The following is a 22,683-nucleotide window of genomic DNA, read 5'->3' as shown; positions in this document are numbered from 1 at the left end:
AATGATCTACTCCAACTTGTGGTTATATGAAAAAGAGCGCGAAAGTGCTTGCCAAGACACATAGGGCAATGCTATGGTCAACATTCATTCTTCAGAAATATCTGACCACACCCTGACCAATCAGAATTAAGTAGAGAATTCAGAGACCCTTAATATGATATTCTACATGCACAGAGAAGGTTTTTGTTGTTGTTGTTTATTTGTTTTTTACAGAAGCTAGACACTACTGCAACATCAGTGATGCAGCTGCAATACCAAACTGCTTGTACTATTAGTCCTACTACTAATAACAGGGGGGTCAACTATTTATAACACAGACCGAATAAGAGACAGACCAGGGCAGATGCAAAACACACATTATATAACGGTTACATTTTCTCGAGGACACTTAACAGACATTCCATGGAAATCAGTTTGATTTGATACTTCTGCAATGTGACAAAACTGTATGGACAATTTACAAAATATATAAAATTCCTACTTACTACTTTTAGCTACCGAGCACTTACACATACCGCACTATGCATTTCATAAACTTCACAGAGAGCTTGAAAAGTACATGACAAAAAGTGGAGGAAAATCTCAAAGATATCAGCTGCAGAGTTAAACATTACAGCAAAGTAGTTCTAGCTGATAATCAACACTTTAATTTAAACAATATTTTTAAAACTTCAAATTTTAAAAAGGAGCACTCGTACTCTCATGTACCCAAGAGACAAAGACATAAAAATTTAAAAATTGTGAACACTAGAAAACTAAATCCTCAAGTGACTTTCTTCTTCCAAATGGTCAAAGTTCTGATTAAGATTTCTCCTTAAGAAGTCATGCTTTCTGTCAAGAGGAATCAAAAAACAGAGATATACAGTCGTAAATATTTATGCAGGATATACAACACTTCACGACGAATCCAAAAGTAGAGACAGTGTCACCTTTTTCTCTGTTCCCTCAGCTTACTTTATTTTGCACCTGCAATAAAAAGACCATAAATGTCAGTTTCTTTTTAAGCATCATGAATCAAAATAAAACGGAACATTCTCACCTCTGGCTGCCTCTGCGTCAAGACCCACTGGCCTATGAAGCAGGGGGAAAAAAACAACAAGAGAGACAAGTCAAAAGGTGGTCATTTCCTGAAGAGCAGAAAAATTATAAAACACGTTATAAAACAATTGTGGCAAAAAGGGTCAGTTGTCTATTGTCAATAGTGTAGCACTGTATCAAGCCCAGATCACACAGAAATTGTCAAAGCAAGCAGATTTTTGTTGGTCAATGTGGCGAATCTGTGTGACCAAATCAAACCAGTTGCGTAATATGGATGGTGCAATCTTTTGATCTAACGCAAAATTCCTGAATGCATAAATTCCTGTTAAAATGACTGGATTACCACGGCTTAGCCTAAATATTTTCATAGAACAAAATGCATTACAGTTTTCTTTGCCACTTACTTTGACTTGTTCCCTTTGCAGCGGCATTTCCGACCTATTGGAAACAAGCCAGAAGTATGATCAAAACCATTGGTGGTTAATTATAATATACAAGAGAAAAGTATTCACAAACACATGGCGTTTTAGAGATTGCCTTTGTTGCTGTAACACATGAAGAAATTAAACATGGGTATACAAAAACCAAACTACTGTCCTTAAACACCCCTGTTGTGATCAAACTCATGGTCTATCAGGTCAGCAGGGTCTCTCGTTAGTCATTTATGTGGGCTGGTGGGGGTTTCAGGGTAAGATTGTCAAAGGTTAGATTGGCTGCTTGTCTCTGCGCTGGTGGAACACCATAAGTCATGGTGCGGTGTTGGGTGTCGTAGAGAGGTTTAAACTTAGAGGTTATGAAAGACATGCTGGCCTGCAACCAGTCTACCCTCAGTAACCGATATTTGTTTATCTGCGCGAGTGGATACATTCTTAGATGAATATCTACAAAAATATTCTATGCATTTTATGGCAACTATACAAAGGTATAACTCTTTTTGAGAACAGTATTAAGTTTGACACTCACTGACAATGAGGAAGATCCCCATCAAGAAGAGGATCACAGCAAAGATCATACCACCGATCCTCAGAGATTCATAATCTGGAAAGAGGATTCAGAAGAACATGTACAAATGCAGTAGTGATGCATGTTTTCATTTTATTAGAATGTTAATAACACCATTAAAATGGGAAACATTCCACAATAAGATTCAAATATATTTATATGGTTGCATCTGTGGTAACGCAATACAAAAATTACAGATTCACATACACAAAACAGCCCTTTTATAGCAGGTTCACATGGAATCTGTAGAATTGGAACTCATTCACAAATTTCTACACCCCACCCATTTGTTTACTATAATAATTTAGCTCGTTGGTTAGGCTTTAAACTCCAGATAAGCGTCTAGTACTACTGCAGTTTCATAAAACCAATATAAACCTAAAATCAGGTGTAAATTTGACAGATTTACACTAAAATCAGCACAGAAAATGCAAAAGTTTCTGCAGATTCCGTTTGGTCCTGCTTACAAGTGTTAAGGCCAATACAACATGCACAAACAATAATCTACTAAGCATAATGAAAAAAAAAGCCAAGGAATGATTTTCCTGAGACAATCTGGAACCACTAAACTGCCATGTGTACTTAGTTGTTTGCTTTCTATGTAGAGCTCTGAGTTGTACTTTTAATTGTAAACATGACAGATTATATATAATCCAAATATGGACAATAAACAAATTGAATAAAAAGTAAATTTGGGAAATTCTGGGGTAGATATCAGATTCTAACTTATGTGTTTCACAGAAGCTTAGTCCCAGGGTGAATATTTTCCATCTATTTTGGAAAAACAGAAGGGGAAACACAAATCTTTCTGACTTCCCAGATGTTTCCTGAGAAAGGTGATGCACTTTGGCCCTGAAAGCCCTTCTTAACACAACAGCGCTCAGCACAATATGGGAAACATCACAGTGCAGCTGTAACCCCATAATAAAATGACTAGAGCAAACAATACTTTGAAAAACACAAATGCCTCCGAGTAATCGCTATGTTTTCCCCTTTCAGCTTTATGAAGTCAACCAAGAGATTTCCTCAATTCCATATAAGTATGTATACTGCCTAAGCAGCTATAGTCCATCTGTACTCACCATAATGAAATGGCTTGTCGTATTCTGGTGGGAGAAAAAAAAATGACAATATCTAGAGTCAAAACTCTGTAAAGCTGTTTATATATATTTAAAAAAATTAAAATACTGGTAGCAATGAAAATTTAAAATGTTGTAAGAATTTAAGATAATGACAACATTCTAGTGCCAGAGCAAAAAGATATTCTTTACATTTCTGCAAGCCATTTCTTAAATACAGAATGCTATTGACAAATTGATACTGTATGGAATGTACCAAAAGAGGATAAGAGCTTTCTGACTGGTGACTCCATAAACATTTTTCACACTCACTGTGAGCTAAAAGCTTTCAATGCACACACATTAAACCTGGTCTAGCCTGGCTAAAAACACTGTTAATAAGCCAATAAGACATTCAGTTAATGTAAAATTAATTCTAGACTAGAAGACACTTACCATGAATTTCATCCATTTGAGAAGCTGAGGGAGAGAGAAAAAAAAGTGTTACAATTTAAATCTAACCAAGCAAAAATGTCAAGTTTATGCCAGCCAAACTATTACAGACAAGAGCATTATTAGATTCTAAGTATAAGTGCTTAATCAGAGTGAAGCTGAATTAAATTAATATAGAACTGGCACCCAAGTATTCCAGTGTACTACAATGTTAAATGTAAACTATGGTTAGTTTAAACAGTTAATATGTTTGTACAGAGACACGCATACAGCCATAAAAACTCCAAAATATGGCAATGTGTTCAAAAATCATGTGCGCAAGCATGGAAGACAAAAGAAATGCTCACACTGTGGCAGCCAACAGCTTCTTTTCAATATGCCAGATAAACTTAAAATGCATTTTAAAAAGCTCAACTATGAGATTTATATTACACAGAAAAGTTATTTTAGGAACTCATCTCAAAGAACGACACATTAATTCTAATATTTTGACAAGTTCTTTTCAAAGACTTTTTATTAGTATTAAACAGACATTTGGCAGAAATGTTACTTTGAGAGAAATGTTAATTTTATGCCACAAATCTTATCAGTGGAATGATAATAGACCTACGTGTTTTTAAAGAGTCTTTTCAGAGGATCTGCTCTCTGTAAACAAGAATGTTGAAGGCATCGCTCCAAATCTCCCATTAAACATTATGAATGGTCTGACTGTAAGACTTTGGTTATCCATAATGATCTCTCGCTCTCTCTCCCTCCATCCCTTTCAAAAACAATGGACAAAGCATTGATGCAAACACTTTAACATTCCTGTGTACAAAAACCATTATTTAATGCTGCTCATGTACACGTTTATGTGGGCAGTATTTACATGAGAGCACACTGGCCAGTCCGACAGTGTTGGAGTGCTTAAATGGTGTATTCAAATGTTTGTGTTGGCAACCACACACACACACACACACACACACACACACACACACACACACAGACACACACACACACAAGCCTGAGAAAGCAGCAATTGTCCCAGAAACCCAACGGATCAGCTAGATGCATGCTACTGCAACTTTTAAAAGTGGACAAATCTCAAAAGAAAACATTAAAGCAACAATACTTATAATTCCCCAGGTCAATAAATACTTAAGCCACATCCTGTCAAAACTGCCTCCATATGGAATAGCAGAACTGCATGTACCCAAGGTTAGGTACAACATGAGCTGCACTGGTACATTTGAAAAAGTTTCAAGCCTCGTGGTGTGAGAGTAGTGTTACTTCATCGGCTTTTCAGAAAAACCCTTCAGGGAAAGGTGTAATCGTAAGCAGAAACGAGACACGGTGGAACCGTTTGAGAAAATTTGCCAAAAACACGCAAAGCCAAAACAGCACAAACTGCTCCAGTATTTCAGAAAAGCAGTCAAGTGCAACGGTAGTCAAATTTTATTAAACAAAAACAAACAGAAAAAGCCTTGGTACATATCAACATCAGACAGAAGCACAGAAAACTTGAAATTCAGCCTTTTTTTTTTTTTAAATCACTCACATAGCAAAGTGCCTCTAACCCTCTACACACTTACCTGGCATTTCCCTGCCAAAAGCTGATCCTGCGTGCATACACACATACTGTTAATCTCTAAAGGAAAGTCTGTGCAGGACAAATACTTTTAATTTTTGTCCTAATTACATTCTGGAGCTGATTTTTACTTTATATATTTATATCAAAAAGACTTCTCAGAGTATAGTTGAGAAGGTGGCAATAAAAAAACAACAACAGCACTCACCCAAAGCTGGAGCGAAGTAGGACAAAAGCACTGCAGCAACACAAAGTTCCATCTTGTCTGAAAAAACAAGTGAGTGTGAGACACTGGGCTGTCTTCAATCCCTGCAAAATTCCACACACATACTTCAGTTCTTGTGGGAAGGTTTAGAAACCTGACTAATGAAGTCTCACTTCCCTTAAATTACTAACTTGACCATTTAACAGAACTCTTCAACTATTAATTGAAGAACAAGTCCTGGTAGTTGTGGGTGACTTTCTGTTGGATGTCAAGTGCAAGTTTGTATTATGTTTAAACAACTTCACAGAATAAAATATAAAAGGTGATTTAATTGAGCATTTCTACATCTATGAACTGCACAAAAAGATCTCTTTCATTTCCCCAGAATGTTTCTCTCTTCTGTTGCTAAGAATGGCAAAAGGGCTCTATTTTTGGAGGACCACCTCAAAACGGTGGGATAAGCAGCCCAAGGGACATGGCTGTGGGGTGTGGTATTTCAGATGATATTTGGTAAGTGACTTGCAGACATAAGTGAGCGTTTCAGCTGTAACTCTCAAACACACCATATAACTTCAATCTCAAAACCCAGGTCAATTTAGATGCACAGCAATTGATCACTTGGAAATCTCAGGTGGTCTCTAAATAACATCTTTGATTAAACTCATTTGTGTACAAAAAGACCACCTTAAAGTACAGGTTGTTGCACAGATGTGTCACTACAACATTTCTCCACGGTATAAATATTGAGGAGGAGGAGTCTCATATGCTCTTTACAATTCTGGCACTGAAAACCCCCTCATTTAACCCACTTCCGCCAGATTTCACTGAATTACTTGGTGGCAGAAGCTTCTTTCTCACCATTCTCACAACTAATCGCATACTACAGTAAACCGTCTTATGACTACGCGATTAAAAACGTGAAACATGGTGTGCAAAACAGCAAAACAACTCTCAAGGAGCTGTAATGTGATATTGATGGTCACGTGCTCCAGCTGCCGATATAATCAGGAACGCATTCTTGCAAATGTTAAACAAAGAAAGAGCAATCAACAACTAAAAAAATGCATTCAAGTCTGCATGCATATAAACTGCACGTATATAAACTGCACGTGACAATCACCTGTTTTTTTTTCGGGGTTTTTCTGTTGCAAAGATCGATTGGAACAACAGATCTCACTTGCAGAAACCATTTATAAAGAGCCATGTGGTAGTTATGCAAGAAATCTTACGTTAACATAAGTAATAGCTGATTCAACTTTAAAAAAAAAAAAAAAATGCAAAGCGAGTCAAAGTCTTACCAGCTCGATACTGCTCAACACCAAAGAATCCGGTTTTAATGAATACCTCGGGCAAACCAGAAGCAATCTCTCGACGACCCAGTGTGTTATACAAAAATTCTACAGAATTAGTGAAATGGTGATTGAAAAGTCTAATATCTTCTTATACGAGTTGAAAAAGTGTTATTCCTTACACTGTGCGCTGCACGTAGTCATAGTTGTGGACATGACACGTACATGTAAATATTTTCTGATGTTCGAACGCGCGCCTGTGTAACGGAGCTAGACTCCTCCCCCCAGCTTTCCTTTATACCGTAGACCTCTGACCCAGAAGGTGGAGGAAGGCAAGGAATCGACCTTTAAAGGAATTTCGATAGGAAATATTCAGGGCGCAATCTCTCGTGGTTTGCCTCGCGCAACCTTAACAGAGACACCTATTTGATACACGCGTTTTCATGTGGAAAATGTATGCTATTTATTGGGGCGTTTTCTCATCTCTAAAGGTTGCAAGAGATTAAAAAGAGACATTCAGAACGTTCTTAATGCGTTTATGATTTGGAATGTAGGCCTATGTGAAACTGCATTTTTGCAGGAAGCCTACAGGTGTTTATCAAAAGCTTTCGAAATGTAGCTCTTTAAGATGTATCTATATACATGTGCAGGCTATATTTGGCGTTAAACATGAACTACCTTTAAAGACTAAACCCGATGTGATTTGTAAATTAATAATAAAGTGATACATGTGTGTTTTCTTTGTTTCGACCGACAAACGATCCTGAGGCAACGCGCTCTAGCGAACTATCTGTTGTTATGGTTACCAGCTACTGAAAGCGATTCTTATTCGCTAGCAGAAACGTTCTGGCTTGTGTAATTAACTTTTGTGGTTACCCCAACAACAAAAGCCCCAACTCGCAAATGCATTATTTTAATGCGCACTGCTGCTGGAGGGACCTCACATATATTCTTGCAATTATATTCAGAAGGTAAAAATATGTAGATCATTAGAGCTGAAGATCTTGAGTGGTAGACCTCATGATTTGAAGCCTGGAGACAAATGTCTCCAAATGGCTGTTTACAAGCCTTTTCTGAGATTCCACACATTCCACAGATAGTGTTTTTGCACAATACCCAGGAGATTACACAAAAATAAAGGGAGTAGGCTACTTGAAACTAATCTTTGGGAGTATGGTTGCTTACATTGCACCACGCATTACTCTCCTTTTGACTAAAAAGTACAGTATAGCCTACGGTAACTTTTCACTGCATTTGTTTCGTCAGCACATTGCTGCTATTATGTTTTTACTTAACAGATTTGAAGAGCGGGCTGGAGTAAAAAAGGACCGATGTTTATTTTCTTAAATGTGCAAAACCGTTGTGATGCTCGTGGTGGCGCCATTCAACCCTGTGACAGGAAATTGGCAGAAAGGAATGAATGTACTACACATTTTCAACACTGAGTTGCAGCAAAACACAATTTCTTCCCTTTTTAACGACTGTACAGCCTTGTGGGTGAGGTACAACTTGGCTACAAGCAGAAATGCATGCTTAAAATAAAAATAAAAAAAATCACAAAGAAAATAATAATAATAACTTTTACAAAATAATAACTAGCACCAGCCAAACAGTGCATTGAACTGAAAAGGAATACATATCCACAGGGAAAAAAATAACCAAAAAGTAATTAATACAAGTTTTTAAACCCTTTTAATTGGTTGTCTACATATATTTTTGTTGTATTCTATCATTTCGATGGCTGAAGCAGTCGTCTTCAATAATATCGACATCCAGCAAAAACACTGTAAAAAGCAATTTTCTGAAGTTGTAAATAAAGATTATAGCCTATAGATAAACTATTTCAGTGTTTCTACTTAACTTCAAAATTAATTGTGTGTGTGTTATGTTCTTTGTGACTGAAATTTGCTAGCAATTTCTTAATTAAAACTGTTTCTAAACACCATTTGATTTTTATATCATTTTTACTCCCAATTTTATTTATACACGTTGGAAAGCTCCAGACTTCAGTTATAATTTGTTTCCAGAATGCAGGAGGAGGTCAGCGTCTCGCTCCAGAAATAGGCCGTGACGTCAGAGTGTGAAACAAGCAGGTGTGCCCTTGGCAGATGCTGGGTCATTGTTATAGCAGCCTTTTGTATGCCTTTGATAATGTGTCACAGGTGAGACTGCTGGAAATGACTTTCCATCTCATCCCAATGTCAAGGTCCACTGGAGTGAGATGGAGAGCAAAATGACAGCAAATCTATTGGCATTTACAATTTACAAGACTGCTCAGCTATTGCAAAGGGGAAAAACACTGCATACAAAAAACAACTACATAGCATTTCATGATTGCGAATTCAATAGACACTGGTCAAAAAACAAAAACAGAAATATGAAGTAGACATCATACAATGATCTGCATTTACTATGATATGTGACACAACATGTTAAACTCTACTCCAGTCACTGATGGAGTGCAGACTGATGTAATGCTTCAGTTTAAGGGAAAGCAGCAGAGGGACTCGGATACATATGCGCAGTGACCAGAAGTAAAAGGCACTTATGTAACCCAACTCTGAGATGCAGAGCAGACGCATCACTGCTCCATGGACAAATTCCCTAAAGACCTTTTCAGTTTTCCACGCTACTGAGCAGACGGCGATGAATCGTCATTTACATACAAGCCAACAAATATTGTACACCCCTGGTCTTTTCCCAGTGAAAACAATCCGTTTTGCCACTAAAGGACCCATAAATATCTTCTTTTTTTTAAATTAAAAAAACTCCCCACCCCTCCATCCTTTTTAACATTAAGAACATTCTTTCCTGTACGAACTAAAAATGTAAAATAAGTCAAACATTTACAGGAAATGTCAGAAAATCTTACAAAACCAGTTGAATTCAAACATCACTGAATATTATTATTATTAATAATAAATTTTATATATATATATATATATATATATATATATATATATATATATATATATATATATATATATATATATATATATATTTATTTATTTATTTATTTATTTATTATAAACAAACAAGCATTACAATTATTCAAGTATTAATAAACAATTACGAAATTATTAATACATTTAAATATACATTTAAACAATAAAATAAAACAGGAATAATCAAATGTAAATAAGAAATTACATATAAATTTAAATATACATTTATAAAATAAATTAAACAATTAGAAAGTTATAAACGAACAAGTATTAAACAAATAGAATAAAATTACTACATTTAATTAAACATTTATAAATAATGAATAATACAATAACATGTAATAAAATTAAAATAAAATACTATTAAGAAATTAAATATGTTTAAGTATACTGTATAAGTGAATTGATAAAATAAATAAAATATAGTTATAAAATACTATTAAGAAATTGTTAAATATACATTTAAACAAAATAATAACAACAATAATAATAATGCTGTATTAATAACTATAAATAAAACATTATACAAATTAATTTACATATTATTATTATTTGTGGTTAACATGCTTGGTTTTTAGGGCTCTAGATGGTGTAACATTCAAATCCTCACAGTATTCTTAGTCTCTTCTGGGAAATTGCTGCCTGCATCCTTGCAAAACATCTGAATTATTGAACAAATCCACAAGACCTTAAAGCGACATGAGACATTCAGAGGCCCTTAGGCAGCAGAGAAGCCAAAGTACAGAATGAATATTTCACTGAGCTCTGAAACCAGCATACATCAATCCCACCACCACTATGACGAGAAGAAACCTTGGCAGCAGATGTGTAAGATCCCTCTCATTCTGAAATCCATAAAGCAGAAAAAATCCATACGGATCACGATTTGGCAATCACACAGGATGTTACAGAAATCAGACTTTTGAACTGACAGCTTCAATATCACAAGTGCAGGGGAACAGTTTTCAGGGTTAAAGGGATAGTGAAAAATCATTTTTACTCAAAATTGTCATTTACTCACCCTCAAGTAGTTCCAAACCTGTATGAATTTCTTTGTTCTGCCGAACACAAAGGAAAATATTTTGAAGAAAGTTTGTAACCAGGCTGTTTTGGGGCACCATTGACTTCCATAGTAGGCAGAAAAAAATACTATGGAAGTCAATGGTGCCCCAGAACTGCTCTGTTTCCCACATTCTTCAGAATATCTTCTTTTGTGTTCAGCAGAACAAAGACATTCATACAGGTTTGGAACTACCTGAGGGTGAGTAAATGACAATTTTCATTTTTGGGTGAACTATCCCTTTAATAGAAAATTAGATAAACATTTTTTGTGTGGGTGAGGATTTCATAATCTGAAGCAAGGATAATTATAAACCTGTGCTGAAATTTACAGATGTGAGATGGAGGTGGTCAGCTGTGCTCAGTTTGGCAGATGTCAGCATTCTTACATAACCCACCTTACATAAATGCTCAGTATTGTTCCTATTATGAGTCTTGAGACTAACTCATTAGGAGGGCCACTTGATTAATGCAGCTGCAATGGTGTTTCTGCATCCTGCATTAATCAAATTAGAGTTGACATCTTTCAGAACACATTTAAGATCAGCCTGGTCAGGCATTACAAATTAGGCTGTTGGAAGCCTTTTAATGGTGCTGGTACAGAAGTACTGGAACTGCTTCGTATGAATATTTTGGCTATGAATATCATGCTGTGCATATTCTCAAACTTTTTGCTTAGAACAAATAGAAATCTATACTAGTTTGTTTATTAAATATGCATCAAAAAGTAATCTTGACTAGATTCATATGCTGAGTAAAAGCTGAATTCATATTTAAAAAAAAAAAAAAAAAATGTAAAACTATTTAACGTGAGGACTTCTTGAATGTTTCAAACTTACACTGTAAAAACAATTCCGTAAAATTTACGGTAAAAAACCGGCAGCTGTGGTTGTCGGAATTCTACCGTAAATAATACGGTAGCAACATTTTAGGTTTTACGGTTTTAACTTAATTTTACAGTCAAATACATATATGTTAATATAATGTTAATATACCAACCTATTGAAGTACTGAAATCTGTTTTGTACCTTTGAAATACACTGATAACCACCAAATGCAGGTGGTGATGAGAAAGTCCCATGATGAACCAAAGCCCATTACAGGCAGCTTTTAAATAATAACATATATAGATGGTGCACAGTGTCACTCACACAAACACTAAACACCATCATGGTGAGACTCATTAAACTGAAATTTGCAATGAACATTAATTTAGCAACATTAGATGTAACAAACAACCCTAATAAACATAACTGATAAGAAAAAACTAAGAAGAAAGTTATTTCAAAGAAAAAACATCAAATTCAAACAAAATTTGAAATGCAATGCTGGGAATTCTGGGAACGTCAATTTACGGTTCTTCCCTGTAAATTTTATATTCTTTTTCACTTCCAAAAACGGTATTTCACCGTGAAATTGTTTGAAATGTCTATTACAGTTTTTCACCGTATATATTAGGGGAACTTACCGTTAACCATTTAACAGGTTTTTACTGTAGCATTTTCACAGTTTTTAACCGTTAAAATTATGGTCATTTTTTACAGTGTACCGCTGGCTTTACATAAATCTGTGGAGCTCTGCTGTTAGGCATATCTCAAAATCTGTCTGTTGACTTGTGGTCCCATTTCAAAACCTTATTGACAAGTTTAATTCAGGTAGTCATGGAGAAGTGCTCACGAACACGATATTGTGGCCTTCAAACTGAAACAGACAGTTTTTTTTTTTTGAGGAATTGAATCCACCACCTGTGTTGCAGTGCTGTGACATTTATTAAAGCAAAGAAAGGAAAAACAGTGTAGCTCTGGTGGTTTCTGGGCATTAAACATGCTGACACTGCAGAGAAATATTTGCAACTATACGGCAGATACATCAGTACAGCACACTGCAAATTGGCAAGTTTTTTTTCTTTTCCCCTTCTTCTTGGACTACAAGAATCAGGTTGGCATATAATTTAGGATAATCTAGTTCAGATTGTGAAAGTTTTATGTGATGCTTCATACTAGATATTTTAAAACCAACTTAAACACAGGTTTATCGCTTTATGCTTATATACCGTTTATGCTTATATACCTTATATTCCATTCAAAAGCTGGGGGTTGGTAAAATTAAAAAAATAATAATAATAATAATATATATATATATATATATATATATATATATATATATATATATATTCAAAAGATGCATTAAATTGATTAAAAGTGACAGTAAAGATGTGTTACAAACTATTTCTATTTTAAATAAATGCTGTTCTTTTGAACTTTCAATTGAATGAATGAAAAAAGAAAATATTAAGCAGCACAAATGTTTTCAACATTGACAATAATAAATGTTTCTTAAGCATAAAATATCAGCATATCAGAATGATTTCTGAAGGATCATGTGACACTGAAGACTGGAGTAATTGCTGAAGTTAAATAAAGTTTTAAAATATATTAAAATAGAAAACAGTTACTTTAAATTGTAGTAATAATAGGCCTAATGCTGGGCGATATACCGGTTCAAACGGTAAACCAGGTATGAATTTTGTGCCTAAGCAACAAACGGTGCATTCAAGTCCTCCTGGGAAGTTTGTATTTACGAGTTGGAGTCGAAGTGTGTTTCAAGTCACTTTGGTCAGAAGATGGTAATTTAACTTTTCTACATAAAATTCACCAAATCTTTTTAACTCTGCATCCACAAAATGTTGAATAAAGAATGTGCATCGTGTTTTTGCTTTTTCTGTTTTTATTCCATTTGTGAAGGTGATGTAAACTGAATCATTAATTATACAATAACATTTTGTATATAACTTATATAGCCTTATTGTACATGACGACAAAAAAATAAATAAAATAAAAATCATTTTATATAATAATCACTGCATTTCTATAGTCTTTGGCTGCATTGCATCCGACATGTTTTCTCACTGACACGCCCCCCACCTCAGAAAGTTCAAGTTTCACAACTGCCGTTTAAGTGTGTTCAACTCCTAAATAAAATCTATCCGACATGATTTGAATGCACCAGTAGACGTTAATTGAGAAGAGATCACTGTAACTAAATCTAAAACTAATTCTTTAACTGGGCAAATAAACCAAATTGTCAACGGCTTTTAACAGAAGCCAGAAACGCTGAAGACAGATGCAAAGAGGAAAAAATACTGCAGCAAGCAGATCAAGCTCACTGTTCACAATGCACAGAAAAATATTGAAAAACACTGAACTGGGGGTGAGGGGTTTATATGAATCTTTGAGGGGAACTGCGTCTTCAGAAAAGTTTTGAAAGTATTTGCTTTTCATCTTACCTCCAAGGAAACGCTATATTGCAGCTGTTCCATGAACGCCACCTGCAGTCAGTGAGTGAATTTGCGTCTCATTCAGCCCATTTTTATTTCGTTCAGATGTTTTATGTAGCATAATATCACAAAGACCTGTTTTTGCTTTAAATTCTGAAATTATACAATATAATTTCCGCAAAAACTGTTCATGCAATCCACCTTTTTCCTTCTCGTAAAAATGGCCACGGCCATTTATAAATTCTATGGTTCTAGCTTCCGGGCTGTTTCCAGCTATTTTTTGCTGTATGAAACAGTTCATTTGCTGCTTTATATTGAAAATTGGTGTGTCTCATATTATTTTAATGTATTATCTTAATTATGAACACACTGGTTTGTAGTGCAAACTGTTTTACCATTTACTGCACGTTGTTATTCTTCTAGTTATTTATAACGGCTAATGAACCGGAAGTCTTGCCCATAGGCTTGCTTCCGCGTTGAAGAAAAAGGTAGATATGTAGCATGTTTTTTTAGATCGTGATTAAAATGCAGTGGTTCTGCAACGGTTTCATGCATTCGAATTCATATAAAGGCACAGTCAAGGGGAAAAAACGTGATAAACCGTAAAACCGTCAGAATCCTAAAAAATAGTGATACAGATTTTTAGGTCTGATATTTTAATTGTGATATGATTACTGATGTGACAGTATTACTGAATTTAGATCAAATAAATATAGCCTTGCTGAGCATGAGACTTTTACACTTTTTGAATGGCAGTGCATGTTTAGTCGGCGTCTGAATATGCTTCTATAGTGGTTGTTTGTAGTATTATATGGTAGTCGTTGTGGTTTTTGCAATCACTGTGACAACCTGTATTTCATAGTTTTGTGGAGAAATTAAAAATATAAAAAATAACCTCTTCACACTAGGGTTTATAGACTACTTTGGGGGTTTTTGGTAATATCTGGATCCCAAATGCATCCCTTGATTATTGTATGTTTTCACTGTACAGGAAAGAGCAGTGTGAACATACTACTTAACACCTCCTTTTGTGTTCCACAGAAAAAAGTCAATCATACAGGTTTAGAACAACATGAGGGTGAGTACATGACAATTTTCATGTCCAGAAAGTCAAAGCAATTGATATTGCAATCAACTGCTTTAACATAAACCAGCCTGCATCATAAAATGCAGAGGAAAAGAAACGCTGAATTCTATATTTAAACAATCCCTTACCTGGTGACTAACCTTTATCTTAACCAAAACCATTTGAAATTCTAATCTGCCCTCATCCCAACATATACTCGATGCAGTCCATGAATCACAGCATCTCCGCTCACAGATCTGATGTGGCCTTGATAAACTCGCTTACGTGCTGCATGTCAAGAAGACAGAAGATGGGAGCATAGTGTAAGAGGAAGAGGCTGCGAGGCTTTTATTGTGTAAGGCAGGGGTAGACAGAGAGTCCCGCCACCAGCCCAACAGGCCACACTGAACCGGTTTCCATGACAACAGAATTCTAATGACTACACCCCTGGCTTTTGCTTTGAGGGAGAACGATGCTACTGGATCTCAGCGTTTCCACACTTTGTCACACCTTTTCTTTTTCACGATAAATGTCATAGACTCTCATCATGGCTGTTTGTATCTGACGGTGCTCCCGATATCCAGCAGCACAAGCCCTCTGAAATTTAGCCAGACGGTCTAAGTCATTATCTTTTGGTCCTGTCCTCCCCCATCCCCCATCCAACCTGCTCATGCTCTCCCTCTGTGATCTTCCCATGTGACCATAGCCAGCTGTTCATTGGCTGGCACCACGAAGGCATCTGTCCAATCGGTGCGGTTCACTCATATAAACATAAGCAAAGCAGCATTCTTATAATTCAGAACAGTGTCTTTCTTTCAGTGAGGAGTCAATGGGAAATACTACACTGGGTTCTACTACTTTGTTTGTCCTCATTCTCATACCTACAAGCAGAGGGGATCTTCTCCTTTTGAGGGAACTATTCTGGCTGTAGGAGCATCTGCTGTTGCCTGCGTTATTTCGCTCTTGCCCCATTGACACTGTGACCAGCTAACAGTGTTTCTGGTTCAGTCCTTTTCTATATACACATGCAGTTGCAGCACTGATACACTGGACATGGCTTTGAAATGTAAGTACAGAAAGCCTTTCAATGACCGTATTTAATCTTAACTGACTGTACTCACACCTGAGAATCACATGAGTAGGTGAAAAACTGAATGATTGGGTGATGTTTTGTTATTGTTTTGTCACTGCTAACACTGCATGATCATATACAGCAGATTAGAATAGAGTTGGTTGGCAGATCTATTTAAAATAATACTTATTTTAAAGTACTGTACAGTCAATTCATGTTTTTGTAATGCATCACAGGACAAGGATAGCATCTTTATAAATAGATCAGGTCTGAGCTTTACCATACAAACCCCTAAAATTATTTCTGCTTTGTGTGTGTGTTGGAATATAAACACAGTTTTTGATTATTACTCATATTTAAGGACTCCCTGCTTTTTAGTGAAGGGGGTCTATTTATAGCTCATGTCTTCAATAGTCTTTTGCTTTGTTTGTCACTGGGAGGGTGTGAATTATTGCTCATTGCTTGATAATATTATAGGCTCCATTATCCTTTTATTTATACTGGTGACTAATTGCGCTGTTATATGTAAATATTTTTACCATTTAGAGGACTCATCTGTTTGTCTGAACAAGCTGTATAATGAAACTAATCTTGAAGCATGGTGAAAAATGTCAGAATAATTAATTGTCATATATAATAAAATTTGATATCATACAATTAAGAATTGCCTTACTTGATCCTTCCGATTAAATAATTACATGAGCTTGCAATAAAACACGATTACGCTGAGAAGTTTCAAGTAACTTCCTGAGGGATCCTGAGATGCGTTCACAAATGTTAAATTATTGACTAGTATTCAAAATGAATAATTGTGATTATAATACGATTAATGTATTAATCAGTTTATTTAGTTAATTTTAGTAGTAGTAATAGTATAATAATAATAATAATAATAATAATAATAAATAAATAAATAAATAACAACAATAATACAGTTTTTAAATCTGTGTTATACAGGAACAAACATCCTGATATACTCTGTATTGTGACCCTGGACCACAAAAGTCATAAGGGTCAATTTTTTTATATAAATTTATATTTATACATCACCTGAAAGCTGAATAAATAAGGATTGTTAGGATAGGACAATATTTGGTTGAGATACAACTATTTGAAACTCTGGAATCTGAGGGTGCATAAAAATCAAAATACTGAGAAAATGGCCTTTAAAGTTGTCGAAATGAAGTTTTGATATATTTACGGTAGGGCATTTACAAAATATCTTCATGGAACATGATCTTTACTTAATATCCTAATGATTTCTGGCATAAAAGAAAAATCAATAATTTTGACCCATACCCATATATTGTTGGCTATCAATTTGCTACAAATATACCTGTGCTACTTATGACTGGTTTTGTGGTCCAAGGTCACAAATGTAAATTGGCCCATTTATTTACTGTATTGTTGTATTTCCAGCAAAGTATATATTAAAATTAATTCTTCTACACTGTCTAAGAATATTCAAGTTTTAATATACCAAATTATTTTTTATTCAACTTGGTCTTTTTTTTTTTAAGTGCCTAAGGATATTTCCCTCCTGTAACTCTGTTTACAGATATTGATTCTTGAGTTATGAAAATGCATTTCCAGAGTGCCATCCCAATGCTTAAGTAGACACTTAAGTGTCAGTTATTAAAAAACCACATTGTCTCATACACTACAAAGAATAAAACTCACTTTTCATTTTAAAAAGACAATATGGTGAAAGCTAAAACCTTAAATGAATTTTTCAACCACCATGAATTTACTTATTGATGAAGAAAATCTCAAACACAGTAGAAATCATGACAATTTACACGGATAGAAACAGATGCTGTAACATGATGGAAATATTTCGTACAGTACAATAAGACAAAACACATGGCAACCGAGCAACTAACCATAACCAATGGGTTCTCTACACAGACATTAGCTGGCCCACTCTCTTCAGTGCACTATGTCAGCATGTTTCTCCCCAGGCTCTGACTGTGTCACAGCACTGTTGGAGATTAGACTGACAGGGCCTTAATCCCATAGAGCTCCTCAGTTCCCTCTGCCAGACCCCAGCACTGTGCCAGGCCCGTACCCAACGGCCACACGAACGCATGCAAGGTCTGAGATAAAGAAAAACTCCATTAAGCCACCCAGATAAAGTACTACATAAGAGAATACTCAGACTGAATAAACAGCAGTGTAGCCAACAGCAAATGATGTTAAATCACAAAACACTCTTCAACAGAGTGAACTAGAATGACAGCTGGTGAAGCCTCCAGGCCTTCAAGCCAATAATAATCAAGTCATGAATAAAGCAAAAAGATGTGTTGATTCAATTATTTGAAGGGCTATGTCTCCACCTCTTTAGGCAGAGAAAAAACAAAAAAGGTATGCCACCCAAAGTGTCACGTTGCTGTTTAACAGAGTGGACAGTGCCAGGCCTCACAGGCCCTTGCTGAAGTCAGAGATGTTGAGCCAGGATGACCCCAAATCACGCCCAATGCTGTAAGTACATCCTCCTCTAGTCTAGAAACCACATTCAGACCTCATAAAGCAATACACTGCTGGTTACGAATGTCATGTCAGACATCAGTCTCTTGTTTAGTTCATAATTAATTTTCCTTAAGTGTATACTCTGCTAAATGCATCTTAGGTGGCCATTAACTAATGGACCAGCCACCATATTCCAAAACTGATTTTTTTTCCATTCCATTATAATCCTTTTAATGGTGTTTTTTCCCTAAAACACCATGCTGCTTCCTGCTGCTTTTAATTTTTTGCCTTTTAAAAACGCAGAGGAGCATTTAAAAAAAAAAAAACATTTAAAGTCAGCATTAAACGGAAGTTGCAATGGTCTTAGAATACAATTTAATTTATCACATCACACAATTTAATGAAAAGTATGTTCCGTGGGTTTCAGAGTGAAGTGTGGCACTATGTTTTCTTACACGTGAGCAGCTCATGATCTGCAGGTGTTTGCAGCATCTCGATTCATAGTAAATGCAGAGATGAAGTTTGTGGGGAGCAGCACTTGCTCTGAGTTTGGGTCATTTTAATGTGCATTAGGGAATACTTCCCTTATTTGTAATGAGAAGCGCTTAAGAGAGAAGCTTTAAGGGCTCCACGCAGTTTTCTGTAAAATTACATTTGATGGTTTAAAATGTTAAAAAGAGATTAAGACAAGCATAAATATTATTGTAGTTTTATAGTTGTAATGTAAAAAAGTTTTTTAACTAGAATTCGGAGTTTGCATCACAATTCTCCTCAATTTTCCTCAGAATTGCAAGAAAAAGTCTGAATTGTGAGATATAAATTTGTGAGGTATAAATTTTTCAAAATGATGCGCACAGATAAATCATTCACAATCACTGCAATATTCCATAAAAATACAAATTGGCACTTTTGATCTCATTGTGACTTTAAAATGGTGTCTCAAAAATTTGCTCTCTATTTCATTCTGCCTCTTCTTATGTTTTTAAAGGAAGGAGTGCATTCTTAATGATGGTATGATAAGCCACTGGTTTGTTGCTGGTTCAAGGTAATGTGTCTGATTTCAATTTCTAAAGAGAACTCCGAGAGAAGCTCCAGCCAGAGGTGATCGAGCTGATTAAACAGCAGAGGTTGAACCGCCTGTGTGAGGGAACATGCTTTAGGAAGATCAGTGCTCGTCGCAGACAAGGTCAGTTACTCATTTAAAATCAGGATACAATTACATGTGCACTGGTAAACTCATTTATGCATGACAGATTCACACCCAATTTCAGAAGTCATTTGATGGATCTGATCACAGTTGCATAGACGTAATATTTATGTAAACATCACATAGAATTCATTGATATCGGCTATACGCAAGTTGAAGACAGACACTGTATTTGAACTATTCCTATGGCTTAATGTCTATTCATATTATGCACATTTTCAATAATCTACTCAAATATAGGGCATCACAGGCTTATAGGTTCCCCTGAGTACCTTATCCTAATGCTTGGTCTGTTTGATACTGCATTATATTAAAACAACTTAAGGATATCAATATATTAAAAAGATAATCTCATTCTGTATTTGGGACACACAACATCAGCCTATATACAAATGCTGCATTGTATCTCTCTCGCTCTCTCTCTAAAAAAAGAAAAAAAAGAAAAGAGAAATCTATATTATTGTAACCTCTTTATTTCTAATCATGTTTATTTCAAAACCTATTGATATGAAATATTCATCAAGTATTCAGCATGAAAGGGCAGCCAGTTAGGCACAAGCACAGACTTAATGAGGCTTTTAATCAAAAGTGATTTTCTCAGGTCACTGCTGCTTTAATTAAAATCTGATTTTCATTTACAGTGCTGTTGACCTGCTAGAGGAAATAAAACTATAAAACCTAATTGGAATGGATCATTATGAGGACAGTAAAAAGCAAGATGCAAGAAAACAGCCAGTGCATAACATGCATATTCTTATATGTATCCATCTCTCATCATCTCCTCTATAGACAAGTTCTGGTATTGCCGTCTATCACCAAACCACAAAGTGTTACACTATGGAGATATAGAGGAGTTCTCACAAGGACAAATATCACATGACTCTCTCCAGGAGAAAGGTGAGCAACACACTTTTTGATTATAACTGACAATGTAAATGAAAATTACTGTTTTAGTTTTTTCTATAATGGCTTGTGTTATTAATCACATTGATTGTTGATGCCATACAAGCTTGGATAAAGGATAGCGCTAAACATGCTTATTTTAGATGCTCATAGTGAAGTAGAACATCATTTTTCTACTGTCCTAATTTTGCAAACTCTACATAAATTTTTTTCGTACTTCTAGTGACAGTAGCAGATATCAAAGCAGTGGTCACGGGTAAAGACTGCCCACACATGAGGGAGAAAGGAGCACTTAAGAATAAGGTAAGAATTCAACTCACCAGACAGGACAGGACAAGTCAAGACAAGGTGTAGTGGATCCAAACTCAGAGTAGGCAAGGCAGGCTGATTTTACTGAACAATGTTGCAGAGACAAGCTTCAACTCAAGATGATAACTAGTCAAAAACAACAACAACCACCACCTCTAGACAGAGCAATGCAAGAGTACAACAGTGGCCTCAAACAGGTATCAACAGTTGAAAACAATTAGCAATTAATCCAGCAATGCCAATGAAGTCAAACTGACGCCATCTAGTGGTTAGATGTGGATAAAGGACTAATAGAGTAAATTTAAAGCAAAAACGTGTTCTGTATGAATGTCCCCTGATGTCCCCATCGATGTCAACAGGACAGGTGTTTTTCTGGACTTTCAAAAAAGAAGAATGAATATGTTTATAGTTAAAGCTGAGTTATTGTTTATAGTCAAAGCAAACAATAGGCAATAAGGTAATGATAGAATCTCTTGACGGTAGTTTATTTGCGCGCGCGCGCACACACACACACACACACACACACATATTACGTTCAACGTAACGGAACTAAAGTGCTGTTGATGTATTCTGTGTGTATGTTTATGTATTGAAGACAGATCTGCCATGTTCAGGGCATTAGAAGAGCCAAGCCGACACACCTAAAGTTACGGCCAAAGAAATCATATTTTACCTGAATTGTTGAAGTTTTCAGTCTGCTTTATAGCAATAAAAAATAACTTCTGAGTACAACAGGCCGCACGCAAAAACAATCAACGTGACCAGCCTAGTCCGATTCACGAACAATTGACTCAGAACTGCTGTTGAATTCTCTCAAAAAAATGAGTCGTATATGAATCGATTCTTTTAATGAAAATTTCAAAAAGATGAATAGGTTTGAATCAGTCTGACGAATCCAGAGCGGTGAATGAATCAACATGTGCAAGTTTATTTTCAGGGATGTCTGCTGTCCTTTATGAAGCAGGTTTTTGTCATTATAATTCATGTTAAAGATGCACATTTGCCGATAAATTTGTAATAAATGAAAGGATATTCCTCTCTTAAAAAACTTTATCAGTATCAGCACTCTATAGTTCTAAATTGACCATGTTGACTTTGGGAGGAGGTTGTAGCGGTGACAGAAACCATCTGTTGTGCAAAGGCACCTGTAGTAAAGTTCAGCTGGGAGTTGTGGGAGAGGAAGTGAGGTCAGGTATTCTGGGTTTGGAGATTATTATTCTTTGTCTGCTTTCCAGGAGCCGCTGGAGTTGGCTTTTTCCATTCTTCATAACTCTGATGAATATCTGAACTTCATTGCTCCGGACAAGCATGAAGTGAGTAGGCCTATATCACAGCATTAAGAGTTATATATTTCTTTAATACTGTGATATCAGTTGTTTTATCACTCATGCACTGCTTGAATTCACGTACCATCCTTAATAATACTCTCTTATCTTACTATTTGTTTTTTGGTTTTTTTCACTAGTACTGCATTTGGACTGATGGCTTGAATGCTCTTTTGGGAAAAGAGATGACAAGTGAGCTCACAAAATCAGATATGGACACTCTGGTTACTATGGAGCTGAAACTTCGCCTTTTGGACCTCGAAAACATTCAGATTCCTGACGTCCCTCCTCCTGTTCCCAAAGAGCCCAGCACTTACGACTTTGTTTACGACTTCAGTCAGCAGCACACTTGAGACTGGAATAAAGCCCTTACTCATGCTGATAATCAGCTGTAAGTGAGGAGTGCTCGCTTTTTCTCATTTTTGCTATTCCTGTTTAG

The 22,683-nt window shown here is 35.8% G+C and overlaps 2 protein-coding genes across 11 annotated transcripts; one reads left to right on the top strand and one right to left on the bottom strand.

Moving 5' to 3' along the window:
- Window positions 1–180: 180 nt before the first annotated feature.
- Window positions 181–21,145, bottom strand: fxyd6l (FXYD domain containing ion transport regulator 6 like). Of its 8 annotated transcripts, none has more exons than XM_058746258.1 (10): window positions 20,931–21,145; window positions 5,327–5,383; window positions 5,123–5,149; window positions 3,555–3,578; window positions 3,123–3,146; window positions 2,002–2,076; window positions 1,443–1,476; window positions 1,040–1,071; window positions 930–966; window positions 181–831 (listed from the first exon to the last, which is right to left on the bottom strand). In XM_058746258.1, exons 2-9 carry the CDS (start codon window positions 5,376–5,378, stop codon window positions 956–958), a joined length of 279 nt encoding a protein of 92 aa, XP_058602241.1. In that variant the 5' UTR covers window positions 5,379–5,383; window positions 20,931–21,145; the 3' UTR covers window positions 181–831; window positions 930–955. The 8 variants fall into 8 exon arrangements, with proteins under 8 accessions (XP_058602241.1, XP_058602242.1, XP_058602240.1 ...); XM_058746259.1 differs by lacking the exon at window positions 20,931–21,145 and adding an exon at window positions 6,622–6,885 and having other exon boundaries at window positions 5,327–5,427; XM_058746257.1 differs by lacking the exon at window positions 20,931–21,145 and adding an exon at window positions 6,622–6,883.
- Window positions 14,965–22,607, top strand: si:dkey-56f14.7 (engulfment and cell motility protein 1). 3 transcript variants are annotated; one of them, XM_058746251.1, is made up of 7 exons: window positions 14,965–14,971; window positions 18,376–18,512; window positions 19,574–19,686; window positions 20,497–20,604; window positions 20,834–20,913; window positions 22,155–22,232; window positions 22,385–22,607. In XM_058746251.1, exons 1-7 carry the CDS (start codon window positions 14,966–14,968, stop codon window positions 22,595–22,597), a joined length of 735 nt encoding a protein of 244 aa, XP_058602234.1. In that variant the 5' UTR covers window position 14,965; the 3' UTR covers window positions 22,598–22,607. The 3 variants fall into 3 exon arrangements, with proteins under 3 accessions (XP_058602234.1, XP_058602237.1, XP_058602236.1); XM_058746254.1 differs by lacking the exon at window positions 14,965–14,971 and adding an exon at window positions 15,192–16,025 and having other exon boundaries at window positions 18,432–18,512; XM_058746253.1 differs by lacking the exon at window positions 14,965–14,971 and adding an exon at window positions 15,193–16,025.
- Window positions 22,608–22,683: the final 76 nt, after the last annotated feature.

This window comes from Onychostoma macrolepis, chromosome 16 (genome assembly GCF_012432095.1).
Source record: "Onychostoma macrolepis isolate SWU-2019 chromosome 16, ASM1243209v1, whole genome shotgun sequence".
In the NCBI taxonomy this organism is placed as follows: Eukaryota; Metazoa; Chordata; class Actinopteri; order Cypriniformes; family Cyprinidae; genus Onychostoma; species Onychostoma macrolepis.
This window is presented reverse-complemented; position numbering and strand designations above follow the sequence as displayed.